Source organism: Jaculus jaculus, chromosome 12, assembly GCF_020740685.1.
Source record: "Jaculus jaculus isolate mJacJac1 chromosome 12, mJacJac1.mat.Y.cur, whole genome shotgun sequence".
Lineage (NCBI taxonomy): Eukaryota > Metazoa > Chordata > Mammalia > Rodentia > Dipodidae > Jaculus > Jaculus jaculus.
This window is the reverse complement of record NC_059113.1, coordinates 44,156,802-44,172,494: the sequence shown is the minus strand read 5'-3', so window position 1 is coordinate 44,172,494 and position 15,693 is coordinate 44,156,802. Positions and strand designations below refer to the sequence as shown.

General features: G+C 37.4%; 1 protein-coding gene across 4 annotated transcripts in view; it reads left to right on the top strand.

Annotated features, from left to right (window-relative positions):
- Csmd1 (CUB and Sushi multiple domains 1) overlaps positions 1-15,693 on the top strand; it is a 1,843,561-nt gene that overhangs the window by 1,540,490 nt on the left and 287,378 nt on the right. For all 4 annotated transcript variants that reach the window (XM_045131039.1, XM_045131041.1, XM_045131040.1 and 1 more), the window contains 3 exons: positions 1,934-2,122; positions 10,150-10,319; positions 14,276-14,432. In XM_045131039.1, the coding sequence (XP_044986974.1) occupies positions 1,934-2,122; positions 10,150-10,319; positions 14,276-14,432 (516 nt within the window). The remainder of the gene's footprint in view (positions 1-1,933; positions 2,123-10,149; positions 10,320-14,275; positions 14,433-15,693) is intronic.

The window sequence follows — 15,693 nt, the reverse complement described above, 5'->3', positions numbered from 1 at the left end:
TTAGTATTGGGGACCAAACAGGCACTCTTTTCTGCATTTTACTCACTTAGTGAGTGCCAACTGAGCAGTGGCATGGTGTCTACAGTGTTTCCAGACCATGACATGGAGGTGTGTACAGGCAGAAAAATTGCCATTCTGGTGCCCAAATCCCATATTACACACAAGAAAGGTTGTTTTGTTGGGAAATTACTGTAACAATAAATGAAGAAAAAGAAGAAAGGTAATTTCCCAGAGCAAAATTTTCAGTTGGAAGACAGATATAACCCTGGGAGCAGCACAGTTCTCTTGTGTCAGATAAATTAAAGGATATGTTACACAGTGTAACTATATCTCATAAAATAGTCAATTGATAGCAATTACTATGAGCATCCATAGATAACCAAATGGATGTGTATAAACTGATGCTACATTTCTCAGCTTGAGGGGTTAGGTCAGGTCTTTCCTATTCTGGCTGATGAGTTCAGAGTATATCATTTAAAGTATAACTTACAACACATGTAAGGAGCCACTGGGTTGTGGGGTTTCTTGGTATAAGGTGATAGCTAAGATATAGAAGAATATTGAATTATTAACCAATTTGGGAAAAAAGTTTTAACTGGTCATAAAATTTTGACAGAAAGCCATGGATGGAGAAGGTATGTATAAGGTCCCATCTATTTCTGAGGAGCTATTGCTGGACGTTCATTGTTTGGCGGAGCTGGAGACATTTTCTTGAGTTGTGTAGTCACTGGCAGGTAAATTGCCCGTGTTTCAGTGAATGAATAACTCCCATGCAAGCAACCATAATTCATCACAATGTGTCACAAAAATAAGGACATAAAAGTAGAAGGGGGACTAGTTGGGAAGAAGGGATTCAAGGAAAGTGGGAAGACAAGCCGGGCGTGGTGGCGCACACCTTTAATCCCAGCACTTGGGAGGCAGAGGTAGGAGGATCACCGTGAGTTCTAGGCCACCCTGAGAATACAGAGTGAATTCCAGGTCAGCCTGGGCTAGAGTGAGACCCTACCTTGAACCCCCACAAAAAAAAGAAAAGTGGGAAGAGATACAAAGAAAATAACGGGTAAATATAAACAAAATACATTATGTGCATTATGAAATTGTTAAAAAATTATTAAAATGACAGATCTTATTTTAACTAAGCATATGCAGTATATCCTCAAATAAAGGAATATTTTCAGTAGAATTTAATGTTCAGTTTACTGGATTGAGATTATTATTTTTCTCGAAAATCTCATTATATTTTATACATGATAAGCTTTCAATAAGTGTTTGTGAGTTCTATTTTGCACTTTTCTTCCTGAGTAATACTTAAATAAAGTCAGATTAATAAGTATATTTTTTGATGATCAGAGAAATTTGAATATAGTAAAGATAGGTCCAAAACACTTTTGTGTGTATGTGCATACACATATTCACATGTGTTTATATGCATGTTCATATATGTATAAGTGATTATGTGTGTGCACATGCATGTGGAGGGCAGAGGTCAAAATTAAGGGTCTTTCTCAATTACTTGTAATCTTATTTTGTTGACAACAGTGCTCTCACTTGAATCTAGATTTTACTCATTTAGCAAAACAAGCTAGACAGCAAGTTCCAGAGACCCTCATGTCTTTTCCTCTCCAGTACTGGGATTATTGGTACTCACCTTCACCTCAAGCTTTTATGTGGGTTCTGAGGAATCTAAGTGAGGGACATCATGCATTTTACCCACTGAGATACCTCTCCTCAGACAGTTGGCACAGCACTTTGACACATATATATGCTTATATGTGTGTGTGCATAGACATGTATATGTATGTGTACACACACAGAGATATGCACATACACATACAGAAAGTTACATTTTTAAATATTATCTCATCCTGTATCCTTGCTAAAGACTTATTTCTTGCTTCCCATTCTACTCACTCTTCTCTCTTTCGATTCTCAGAATATGATCTGGAGCCATGTGATGACCCTGGAGTTCCTGCATTCAGCCGCAGAATTGGCTTTCAGTTTGGAGTAGGTGACATACTGACATTCTCCTGCTTCCCTGGATATCGCCTAGAAGGTGCAACCAAGCTTACCTGCCTGGGTGGGGGCCGCCGAGTGTGGAGTGCACCTCTGCCAAGGTGTGTGGGTAGGTGGCCACACGCTTTCATTTCATTCATCCATGGGGACAGGGTGTGGCCAGTTAAGAATCAGAGCCAAGACTGAGCAAGGAGGATGGAGGCTGAAGCTGAAATAACTGGGATGTGAGGAGCTGACTTGAGTTAGCTCTTCTATAAAGCATGCTCCTGTCAGCTCTAAGGTTCTTTGATTAGAGGAGTGAAATCATAGTTTCCAGTATATCTATGTAGAGAAAATATATGTGTGTAATGGAGTTAATTATAAGAGTATAAAAGAGAAATCTGGCTGCAAAGCTCATCAGTTATATGATCAAGTCCCATGCTCTCCCATAAGGACAAAGACAGTTTAAATTGGTGGCTTTCTTTCCTTTTGTCACATGGACCCCTGGGTACTGTGCTTGTTGCCTACCAACGCAAAGTGGCCTCCTGGAAATTCAGAGGGAGAAATCAGTTTTCAGCGTGTATGTTCTGGAGGAATGCATGTGCTAAGTACACAGAGTAGCAAGGACATTTTTCATGCCTTACTTAAGTCTGAGCCTGCTAAGGATCTAGTGAGCAGATAATATGTAACTACAACTAAATGACAGGCAGGGGCAGCAGCTCTGAGAATAACTGAATGACTAAATCTGTGAAAATGCTCGCATGTTAGGTCCCCATGGCCCTGTACCACCAGCCTCTGAGTCTTTCACATGATGGACAATTCTTAGGAATAGTGTGTGATCCAGAAGTCAGTTTTGACCACAGATAGTCAAGACTTCACCATAAATAAAATTAAACAAGCTCCCTTATCTCTCCTCCCCTTATTATCATTATGATTTTTGAGAACTGAATGCAAGTTTATAAAACTATCTCAAAATTAGTTTGCAATGTTCTGAGGATTTGTTATAGATGGCTGTAATGTAGATCCTCCTGGTCAGGAAATAAGAGCAGTGGGAACTCTGTGACAAAAGACATGTGAATGAAATTAGCCATCTTTATAGATGGGTAACATGAGTTAGTCGGGTGATATCATTTTCTATTATTCTATCTTATCTAGGTTAAGTAGCTTTATAATATTTTTGTTACTTGGTGTTTTGCACTGTTGTTTTAAAGATGCAGTAATTTTAATATTTCCTTAGCTCTGACAGAGAGCATGAAGTGCTAGGAACTTGGCATATCAATGCATTTACTTTACAGTATGTCTGAGAAGTTAGTCTGATACTCCAGGTCTGTCATCATGTGGTCATAGAAGGGCACACAATCACAGAGCTCATAAGATGAAGGGGTCATTTTTAAAAATTTATTTATTGTTTTATTAACAACTTCCATGATTGAAAAAATATCCCATGGTAATGCTCTTGCTCTCCCCACTTTCCCCTTTGAAACTCCATTCTCCCTCATATCCCCTCTCCATTTCAACCAGTCTCTCTTTTATTTTGATGTTATGATCTTTTCCTTCTATTGTGATGGTCTTATGTAGGTAGTATCAGGCACTGTGAAGTCATGGATAGCCAGGCCATTTTGTGTCTGGAGGAGCACATTGTAAGGAGTCCTACCTTTCCTTTGGCTCCTACATTTTTTCTGTTACCTCTTCCACAATAGACCCTGAACCTAGAAAAGTGAGATAGAAATATTACCATGCTTAGCACTGTTGTCACTTCTTCCCAGCACCATGATGCCTTCTGAGTCATCCCAAGGGCACTACTATCAGAAAAGAGAAAGTTCTCCAACAAAAGTGAGAGTAGCATTTGTATGTGGGTATGAACATTAAGAGAAGTGCCTACTGGGCAGTTTGATGAGCATAGTATATACACTTAGCCAGACAACAGCAGAAGTTAAATCCCTCAGGCTCATGACTACCCATGTTGTAGGTTTTCAGTATCAGGGATGTATTTCTTCCCATGGAGCAGGCCTCCAGTCCAATTAGCGGGCAGTTGGTTTCCACCATAACAAATGTGCTACTATTGTACCCATTACCTCATTTTGTCTGGCTGGCAAAAGATAAGGCTTGCAGTCCACTGTTGAATATCTTTACTGGTGATTTCTCTCTCTCTTTGAACTGCATGCATAATGGCTTCTTCCACATGGAGGAGGTTATCAGCTCAGTTGCAGCAGGATTTCTCAGTGGCCTTGCAGTTCAAGTATGGGGAGTCTTCAGCAATAGGGTATTACCATCTATTCCTGATGGGAAACCAAGTGCTTTGACAATGGCCTGAAATGTTTTGGGGGCACCAGGGACATCCCTAGCCAACAACTCACTGGAATGTATCCCATCCCTGGCACTGAAATTTTTCTAGTAATAATCTACAGCTCCTAAGTGTTCCATTCGCAAAGGGATCATTTCTGTAGCTAGCTCTTATCCACTGACTACCCTGGGAAAGCATATGAGACCTTTGGCTGGGCTTCTGGATTTTGCATGATGCATTCTGATTATCTTCCAGCATACCTGGGTGTGAGAATCTATGAATAAAGGATCACTGACAGAAATCAACGGTATCAATGGGCATGTAGCAATCTGGGTGTCACCTCCACTTCTCTCCCAGTCCATAGTCCATATTCCAAAGGCTTACCCTGCTACTCAGCACTGGGGACAGGCTTGCCTCTAGGGACTCTACTGCATCTGTCCTGAGTATCTTGGGGCCTGTGTTGATCTGTGGGAACATGGCTCCAGAAATAACTAGCCACATTTAAAAACTCACCTATATGCCCCTCCCTTGGAGAGCACAGGCAAATCACAACCCTGATTCTCAACACAAACTCTTCTTTAATCCTCACCCATAAGTTCTTGAGTCCATGGATTGGCCTGTCTCTCTAGTCCTTGCATGTCTCTTACTTGACATACCATTGCCAGAGTCAAGAGAGGCTTCAGTTCACTATCCCTATGCACTTATCTTACCTCTGTGCCTGTGTCTTGGTTACAGCCTATACAAGAGTCTCATCCTTTCTATGTCTGTTTTCTGAGTGCACCCTTGGTTACCTTTGAAGATACCCCCCAACACACACACACACACATACTGGGTCAACTTCAGAGTTTCTATGGAAGCATCTGTGGGCAATGAACCTCATTTGTTGTCTCCCTCTGGGCCCACAACTCCTGCAAAATGGTACTCTTACTCCAAGAACTAACTCTCTTCATATGGTGGATACAAAGGATACCAATTAGAAGTTTCCCTTTTGATCTACAAACTTTAATACATTAATACACTCTGTTATTTTTTAAATTATGAAAGCCAAAATGATTTCTTCATGACCAAAAATTAAAAACCCATCCCAAAGACTACTGGCTGCATATTACCACCAGATGCATATTAAATAGGACATGGTGATGAAATTTAAAAAAAAAAAAAAACCTGAAGTTTGTTCTTACTGAAAAAGTACTCCACGCTGCACTGTTTATACAAAGATTATCTTTTAGGAATACATAAATGTTGACATGGTTCTACATTGTTAATTGGCTTGCCAATATATCAATGAGACATAGAAAAGAACAATCTTCTGCCTAATTTTGATTTAGTTTATTTTTTTTTTCTTTGCTACTAAACTTACAACACTTGATCAATCATGTTTGGGTATCATTCTGTTCAACCAATGACTCAGTAGTTTCTTTAATTCTTGGTTTAAAACTTTTAAATAAAAGTAAAATCTAAAATTTTGATTTATTTAGATCCTTAAAACTAAACCAATGATAACATTCAACTAGGGAAATAATTAATTGTAGTACAGTAAGCAAACTAAACACAGTCTCATTTTATACAATCCCTAGAGATGGTTTGTGAGACAAGATAGGACTTGCATTTCAAATGCTAGGGACTTTTGGTGCTTTGCACAATATTGGTGGACTTGCTTCATTATCATAGTAAGCTTGGTTTCAGGTAAAGGAAATGTAGATTTTCCCATTTCTATTTCTTTGGGTACTTTCTACTTCTCTGTTTGACATCTATGTTTCCAAAGCATGCATCTGAGTAAATTAAAGTAAATTAATAGACCCATCCATTTCACAATGACCTCAAAAGTTCCACATTAATTTCCACGCTCTTTTAGTAGCTAGATCTGTGTACCTTTTCTCCCAGTTCCATCCTGGAGTGAAGCCCTAGTTGTGCTGTAGCCTAAATATCATTGAGATGTGAGGTTCTATAGCAGCAGAGCTGAAAATCCCTCTAAGCATTAAGCATCAGACAAGTAGATTGCAAGCAAGGTCATTCATATATATATATATATATATATATACATATATATATATATATATATATTACAACCAAATGAGTAATGAATTTATATCACCAAAAAGGAAACTTCTTAATATCAACATTTGTATATTTGTTAACATGCAGATCATGTGGCTAGTGTGTAGGAGTGGGTTTACAGCCTGTCTCTAAGCAGTGGGTGTCTAGGGGTGGGTTGTGACATTTGGCCCTGTCCGTAGCATGTGCTATAGTAGACTGCCCCTGAAGCTAAGGATATTTGTTTCACAGATTGACACTTTTCTACAGAAGACTAAGTTGACCCTTTTCTGTCACACTTAATTTAATTTTAATTACTTTAGTTCCATTGTGAAACTCAATAACAATTCAATTCAATTATAATTTCAGTAGATTCTTTATAAAGTAGCAAACGATTCATGCTATGGGAAATTATATTCAGTCATCTTGAATCAGTATTAAGTGTGTTATTGAAAGAAATTACAAGGTGAAACATTTAATTGTTTTGATAATGAAGAATTACAATGGATTCATCAACCAGATTCAAAGAAATTTTGATATTTTGAACACTTAAATTCTGTAATTGTTTTGAGCATTTGCTTTCTAATGATGTCATGTTTTCTGTAAAAGTTTTCCACAGGGTTGAAACCCAGAGGTGAGAGTTTTCTCAGTCTCTGACACATTTCACTTTTCATTTAGATATTGTGTGGCATTTTGTACACCAGGAAATTTGATTTGGGAACCAAATTAAGTCATAAGAATTGCTCCACCGAATTCTCCCATGATTTCTCCCACTCATTTTGGATGCATTGAAAACATTAACAGAAAATACTCAGTATGCTTACAGAAATTGTACAGTCATCTGCTTTTGAGGGTCACAAGTTAAAAGGGAATCCTTGACAAAAAGTCCTCATCCTTTATTTCTGCAAATATAACGATCAGGGATACAATGTAGTCTCTAGAGATTGACATTAAACTATGGACACTTCAGACTAGACTGTGCCTCTCCCACCTTGGTGACTGTGAGGAAATGAATTAACTTCTCCATGCCTCTGTTTCCTCATCTACCTCAAGGGATTTTTTATTTACTTCATAATGACTCATTTAAAATACCTATTCTTTTTGTATGACACTTGGCCCAAAAGAGAAATACATTTCTATTCAAATGGGTACTTTATATTATATGTTATTTATGCCAAATTTTCTTGTTTAAATCCTCATTGCAATTCCTGGTTGTGGGATCACCTACCCATGTCCCCTTCACAAGATTCATATTTTGTTAGATTTTCAATATAGTCCTTAAGACTCACTTGCTTGTAGAGTATTTACTCATTTTCAAATGTACTTTTTATCCAGGACAGACTCTCGTTGCAATGTGCCACCATGGATCAAGGCAGCAGGCCTTTGCATCCCCACAGTGTGGCCCAGTGTATATTTGTACCCTGGCATCAATGGTTACCTGGCATGGTGCGCAGTCCAGCCCTACTGTCTGCCACAGTAAATAACCTAAGAGTCTGGCAGTCCTCTTTACACCCCCAAACACCCTTATGCAGGTAGAGAAGCCTTCTTATCAGAGTACCATCTTAAACACTGAGTGACCAAGGTGGTGAACTTCAGCATAGGATGATAGAATTGGGAAAAGATGGCAAAAGCTACAATAACTCAAGGCTATTTTCAACTCCAGCATGGGTGGCTCTTCAAAACTCATGAAGGTGACATATGAAGAATCTATTTTATTTAATTCCATTGTGTAAAAAATGTGCCTGAAAATCCTTGAAGAATGTAAACCATGTGAATATATATCAAATAATAACAATGAAAATTAGCATATATTCAATTACCATAAATTGTCTATTAAATACAAATTTACTTCCAGATATAATTATTTCTAATATATATATATATATATATATATATATATATATATATATATATATATTCAATTATCATTAAGGTAATATACCATGTTCATTAATCAAGCAAATTTATACTCTAGGAAAGAGGCTTTCATGACAGAATGAGTGTTTAGCCATGCCCTACTCTACTCTAGATGGGAAAGCCACCCATTGGGTGCTCACATGGATTGCCTGGGCACAAAAAGCTTCACTAACTGACAGTGAATAAAGGAATACATATGGCATACTCATTGAAAAGTATCTAATATGTCTCAGGTCATGGGGAATAATTGTTCTATTCTAATAGAATTCATTTCAAAGGTTTGCATATTAAGTGAACTGTAAGGAGTTTTAGGAAGCTGTCTGGCTTCCTCTATCCTATCTATGAACTAAAGCAATGCAGGTTTTCTATAGAGGGCTATCTTCTTCAACTGGAAAGTTCATTTTCTACACTTGTTCTTTGTATGTGGCCTGCATAAATATGAAAGTCCCTATTTTAAGCACTAATGAAGGGCATAAAATTATTTCTTTTGGTTAAATTCCACGTTCTTCCAAGGTTCTGTTAAATTAATATATAATCTGTGTTAGCCAAATGGCCTTAAGAAAGACAGCTGGTTTGTACATTAGGCTATGCCTCAGTTTCCTTATCGGTACATGAGGATTATCTATCCACCATGTAAGAAGACTGTATTAGTAAGTTTGCAGCTATACAAAACTTAGATAAATCTGTGGCTCAAAATATCATCACATGCTACCTTTATCATGATGGATTAAGTTCCCCCTAGAATTGATACTTCTGAGTCTGTGAAATTTCCCTATATGGGAACTTGGTCAAGGACAAGAAAGAAAAAGAAACAAAACAAGCAAACAAAACAATATAAAACTTGATTGAATTAGGGGTAAGAAGACCAGAGGAGTCTCATATGAGCACAACCAGAATAAGAGAATAAGGCTTCTGTGTAAATCCAGCCCAAAGCAGCTAGTATCATAGAGGCTCAAGCTCCCAGGAGACAGTGAGTCTTGTCTAGAAGTATATGTGGGTGTGTGTGTATGCAAAGAGGAGGACCTTTGTTATTTCAGGATCATTTTCCCTAGAAATGTAGAGCTTACTTTCATAGACTAGAGGACAGGTTCTTAGCCTATTTCTGGCTTCTTGGTGTCAAGGGAGAAAAAATAATAATTACCTTGATTAAAGATTTTTTTTTTTTCAGTTTAATGAGGTAAGGTCTTATTGTAGCCTAGGCTGACCTGGAATTCACTAGGTAGTCTTAGATTGGCCTTGAACTCACAGCAGTCCTCCTACATCTGCCTCCCAAGTGTTGGAATTAAAGGCGTGCACCACCACGTCCAGCAAGGATATTATTTTTCATACAAATTTTGAAGTTGAAACTAGCAACCCTCTTCTTTTATCAGGACAGAGGAAGAGAAATATATTGCTTATGGCTCTTTTATCTCAGATAAGATGTGATCAAGTTCAGTGCTGTGCAGATTATAGGATAACTCAGTGTCCTTTGTCTATCATTAGGTTCCTTTTTAAATGTGTCTCAGTTGAGGTCAGAAAATTTAAACATAGGAAAAATCACATCAATACAACAGAAAAATAGGCATTTGGAATTAACTAGGGCACATGATAGGACAGGAATGAGGGGTGTTGTCCATCCTGAGATGCCACCCAGGAGCCAGGACACTCAGAGCACATTGATTTTATTTGGGAATTCTTTGTAATAGCAGGACTCAGCTTCTGTGTAGCAAGAGGTCATGCTACCTATTAAGATGAAGGAAATCTTGAAAATGAGGTGAATGGGATATGTTTCCTGCACTAACCTACCTTTGAACAGATAGTTACATGAAGAGAGGGTGTACATTGATAGATGAGTGGGCAATCATTATGTTGGAGGTTTTAATCTGTTAGGATCAATTATTCCACCTTTAAATGCTGTTTTTTTAATGTCCTATTTATTTTAGCTGAATGTGGAGCAAGTGTAAAAGGAAATGAAGGAACATTGCTGTCTCCAAATTTCCCATCTAATTATGATAATAACCATGAGTGTATATATAAAATAGAAACAGAAGCCGGAAAGGGGATTCATCTCAGAGCACGCAGCTTCCAGCTCTTTGAAGGAGATACTCTCAAGGTAAAGGACTGTAAGACAATTACTGCATCTATTATCCTCAAGAAAGCCATCGCCCATCATTCTATTATCCCTAAGTTTGTCAGTCTTTTATCATCCATCTACTAGCTGCCATCTCTTCATCATTTATCTATCTGTCATCTTTTTATTTATTTGTCTGTCTAGCATTTATCTATATCAACTGTCTTTTATATCAACCCATTTACCTATCTGATTATTTGCCTATTTAAGTAGATATTGACACCTTTATTTACATATTTTAGTCTTATTTATATGTTGAAAAGCTGTAACGTGATACCACTTAGAATATTCTGTGTAAATATGGAAATAATTTTGTTTATAATCCTAGATCTAACATTAACAAGCCATGCCTCCTTGACAAATTATATAACATGTTTCATACATAGATTCCTTATGTATAAAGACATGCAAGGAGAAAACATGCAAGGCAACTGATTGTTTTAAGAATTAAGCAACATAATTTCATGGATGTTTCTATATTTATGCATGACAAATGATAATTATTGAAACTTTAGGGTCCTCTTCCTAATTATTTCACTTTTCAAAAGCAGTCACCACACTTAAAGCAGTGGTGGAAGGAATCTAGCTACTGGCTGGAGAAAAGAAATTAAAGCTAGATAGAATGTTATCAAAGACAGAATATTGGGGGTACCATATCTTGACCTAAGGGACCCCATCCTTGCTGAAAATAGAAATCTCTCTTAATCCCTAAGGCTTCATACATATATCCCTTATCTTTAGTAATAATTTCAAGAAAGTAGGGGCCATGAGGACCTAGAGAAGAAGACTCAGTCACAGAGAATTAGAAGGTTAGACTTTGAGCAAAATGACTTAACTGGGTATAATCATCTATGTAATCAAGCACCTGTTCCTTCCAAGGAGAAGGGGAGCAATGTACCCATGTTACAGAACCAATCTGTGCCAATGGGCCATTATTTGTCTAATGTCTTTCTAAAGCTCCAGGTTTTCTCAAGTTGTGATTCTATCTACACAGAGGAACAGTGACACATCTCAATTTTCATGAATTCAGCTTAGGTTATGCAAAGAAACACTTCACAGAGAAGAGTGGACACCTCCCTGTTGTCATTCCTTTACCCAGGTGCTACAAGGACCTCTCTGGACTGGGATTTAATTTTATGAAAATCCGTGAATGGGTCAAGAGACTTTTAGAGATTAATGGGCCTTACTTTCTCTTCTGTGAAATGAACAATGTCATAATTTAGCAGAGTGATTTATTCTAGTTATTCTTCCATTTTAGAAGTCTTTTGAAAGAAAGCTCATGCTGATAGCATGGGCAGTAATTAAGAAATGGTTTTAAGCTGGGAAATAAGCACATTCTTGTTAAAGTGAAAAGTATATGTAACATTAAGTCATAGACAAAAAGTGTCTGAATTCTTATATCACCTCAAATTTAAAGGTCAGTATACTTTTAAGACAAAAATTTAGGCAAAAACTATCATCTAGTGCAAGGCAGCAGTTAGAAACACCTCATCAAATGTATGTCACTAAAGATTACTGGAAGAAAAGAGTGGTGTGATGTTCTTTTTTGACTAAGTGCAGTTGAAAATTGTCAATTATTAAACAAGAGGTTGTCAATCTTGCTCACCACACTTAATTGCAGAAGAAAAAATTCATTATGTTTAAGTGTTTTGTTCACATATATTTTATCAAATTTACTAGTCAAGCCATCAGTATTATAACTGTTTGAAGTTAAATATCCTAATTAAGGGCATGTGCTGTTCACATTGGTCTTTTCTACAGACTATGATCCACTAATAAGGACTGTGGTGTTACACATATCCCCAAGGTACTCACATAAACAAAAAAGATGAGGTTCTGTGAACAGAAGATACCATGGGGAGAACAGATGGCTTTGAAAAAAGCTCCAGGGTACCACTCTGGAAACCAGAAGAGATTTCCTGAGAATGCACTGCTTTGTCACTCTGAGTTCATTTAGTGTTCTCTGATCTGATCTTCAGCTACTGGGCTCTTCCCTACGGGCCTATCACACACATTAAATGTCCAGCCCATGGGAAGGTTGCAAGTGCCTTCTACAGAATGGAAGAATCTGGTAGGTTTTTGCTAGTAACTGCAAGGGCTCTGGGAGTCCCGCTGCTCCTGGCTGGCAATGCCACACAAAGCTAAACACAGCCCATCTCCAACCAGCTCCAGGCAGAACCCGATCTATGAGGTATTCTATGACTAGGTTTTTCCTTTGTAAACAATGAGAGACATGGGCCCTGTTTACGCAGTTGCTGCTGTTTGAAAGCTGCATGCTCATTCTATGACAACTGCTGTCAAGTGTACCTCTAAGTGCTGGTAACACAGAATTGGGGCCACTTTGCTGAGAACTAATGGTATAAAAGGAGGCCTCTATGAGTGAGATGATCTCCCTACAATCTGTCAGAGCTCTGTGGAAGGCTTCATTCAGGGCTATGAGGACAGTGTTCCAGGACTAAGAAGTAGACTCACTAAATGTCTGCTCATTTCTGGTCCTTCCACATCTCCATATATGCCTATAGTATAGAATATAGTCTGCCATATGGAAGGGGCCAACACCCTTCTTGGGAACATAGGCATTTCTCTAGGATAGAAACCAATCCTTATTTTTGATGTCAGACCTCTCCTGATATATAACAAAGCCAAATTTTAAACCAACCAAGACAATTTTTGAAACTATGGCTCATGATAATATACTTTTAATGAATAGACTTGAAAGCATTTGAACCACTCTCAAAGTATTTGCTTTTGGGGTAGCAGTGAAATAAGCTATCTGCAAAACCCATTTTTGAATGTATTTATTTTTCATGAGCATAGCTATGTGCAAGTCTCTTGACCAATATGTGGGTTATGCACTGGTGGAAGAGAGAGAGGTGATGAGAAGAAAAATAATAGGTCTTAGAGGAAATGGAAATGACGAAGGTAAGTGTTGGAGGAGGCTGTGCAGAATTCTAATAAAGTATTTATTAGAGATCCTTTTTGTACCAAGGAAGGCTGCATATTCCTCAATAGAGTGAAATAAAGTTTTTATTGTAACATCCAAGAGAAGTTGCTTTCTTCTCAGGAGAAAGATGGATAGGCAGTTCTCAGTAAGCCAGCTAGAGTCACAGAAATTCAAGGGACTACCACGCTCCATTCTACTTGTGTATCTAGGCTATCTCATGAAAATACCTTCACTCAATGAGTACAAACAGCATAGTGGGATTTGAAATGTGTTCAGGTGCCCCAGGCCCTGCAGTAATCTTCTCTAGTCTCCATTCATAGTGTGGGTTTGTGATCTGTCTCACAAAAGGTTAGATAACTCCTTGGAATCACTGCTCTCCATCAAAACAACTATTCTTAGCCAAGCTCTGGCACTCCTGTTCTACACACAGATTGCATAATTCAAATCACACCATTGTAGAATAATATTTTTGTACAAAGCGTTTCAAGTCATCTGTAATTCTGTTGTTACTGTGTGATGGGATCACATCCTTTTATCACACTATATTCCCATCACAGATGTCCAAACACTAACAGTTTCTGCACTGAAGTGGTTTAATGTGTTTGGAAAGAGGGCAAGGAGAGTGGAGTACTCTGTTCTTTACCTAACAGCTTTCATGGGAACCTTGAAATAACAGAGGGACATGGAAGACAATAAAACAGTAATGACACAACTTGGAAATTCACAGGCATTATTTAATTTTTAAAACATGAAAAATAACTCTCAAAGAAATGAATTTGAAATGATTATAACACAAATGGAATTCTTTGTACTTAGACCAGAAAGTATAAAACTGAAAAAATAGATTATTTAGAAGGTCATTCATCTTTCTACAAATTAAAGCATTAAAGTACTATATGTAGTCTCATCTTTATAGTTTTGAATTACTTTTTAAAATTGCTATGTTAAGAGCACTGTTGTGAAATATGGGACTCATGCTGTGGATGTTTACTAGGTTTATGATGGGAAGGACAGCTCATCACGTCCACTGGGTGTCTTCACAAAGAGCGAGCTGACAGGGCTGGTACTCAATAGCACATCCAATCACCTGTGGCTGGAGTTCAACACCAATGGTTCAGATACTGCCCAAGGCTTCCAGCTCACCTATACCAGTGAGTAACCCACAGTGACTTCATGCTTCAATTACTTGTCCCTTAGTTTTATGATATGTGTATGTGTTAGATTTCTTTTTCTGGTTGCCAACTGCATTCTTATTTACCACTGAATTCTCTAAAGTGTCAACACCTTAAGAAAGACAATGATTTTATGATGATCTGTTTTGATTTTAATAATCAAATGGCTGGACTTGAAAAGGAAACATCTTATGACATTTAGGACTTCTGTTTATAAAAATATAGATTGAAGTATATTTTTAGATATCAAAAACTCATGAACACATGTATCAAAGATTTAGATGGGATATTTGGCACAATGACTAGTAATCTTAGAATGAATGATAATAGTATATATGTACATGTAATAATACTCAAATAAGCACACACAAAAATTACTACAACAAGGTATAGTTCATTTCTTCTTAACACTGATTTTCCAAAGATACTAAAGTAAATATTTTACAGATTCACACAGTGTTGAGCTAGAATTTGACCTGTATCTCATAGCTTTAGACAACTATGTACATTGGAAGTACAATCTTGTAAATCAATGTGGGAGAGATAGATGATAGCTAGATAGATAGATAGATAGATAGATAGATAGATAGATAGATGGATGGATTTGCAATATTGCATGACTATAATATTTCTAGTTGCAAATAAGGATACCTATTTGGTTTGAAGAACTAAGGATAGATAGCCAATCAATTACAATACTGAATATCTCTAACACAGCCTGACATGTTACTAATCTATTGATTAAAATAGTTCATGATCCTGACTCCAAGACATGGGAAATTTAAAGATCTATATGTTCAGCATGGAATTAAATGAGGGCTTGTCAGAACTGATGTCTTTATTTGATAGATCTGTAAATGGTCAGGAAAGGTCACTGTCTCCCTATGGCTGCTACACTGTACCAAAGCAGACGACTATGATATAGATAAACTCTCTCAAATCCTCCTCTGTAAGTGAAATTGGAGAACTGAAAGACTTTGGAGAAAAGCAGAGTTAGAATGACTAAGGGGGCATGAGAAAACCAATTTTTGACATCCCTAATGTTAGTGAAAACTTGTAAAATTGGGAAGAATGTTAGTTAACTTGTATGCATGGTAATTTAGTAAAAATAGGCATTATATGGTCACTTTATCATAATCATGTTTTAGGAGAATCCTGCTTTTCAGAATTTCAAGATCTCTTTTGAGACCATGATACCTACCATTTTCTTCCACAACATGCTTTCCATACACATATTTCA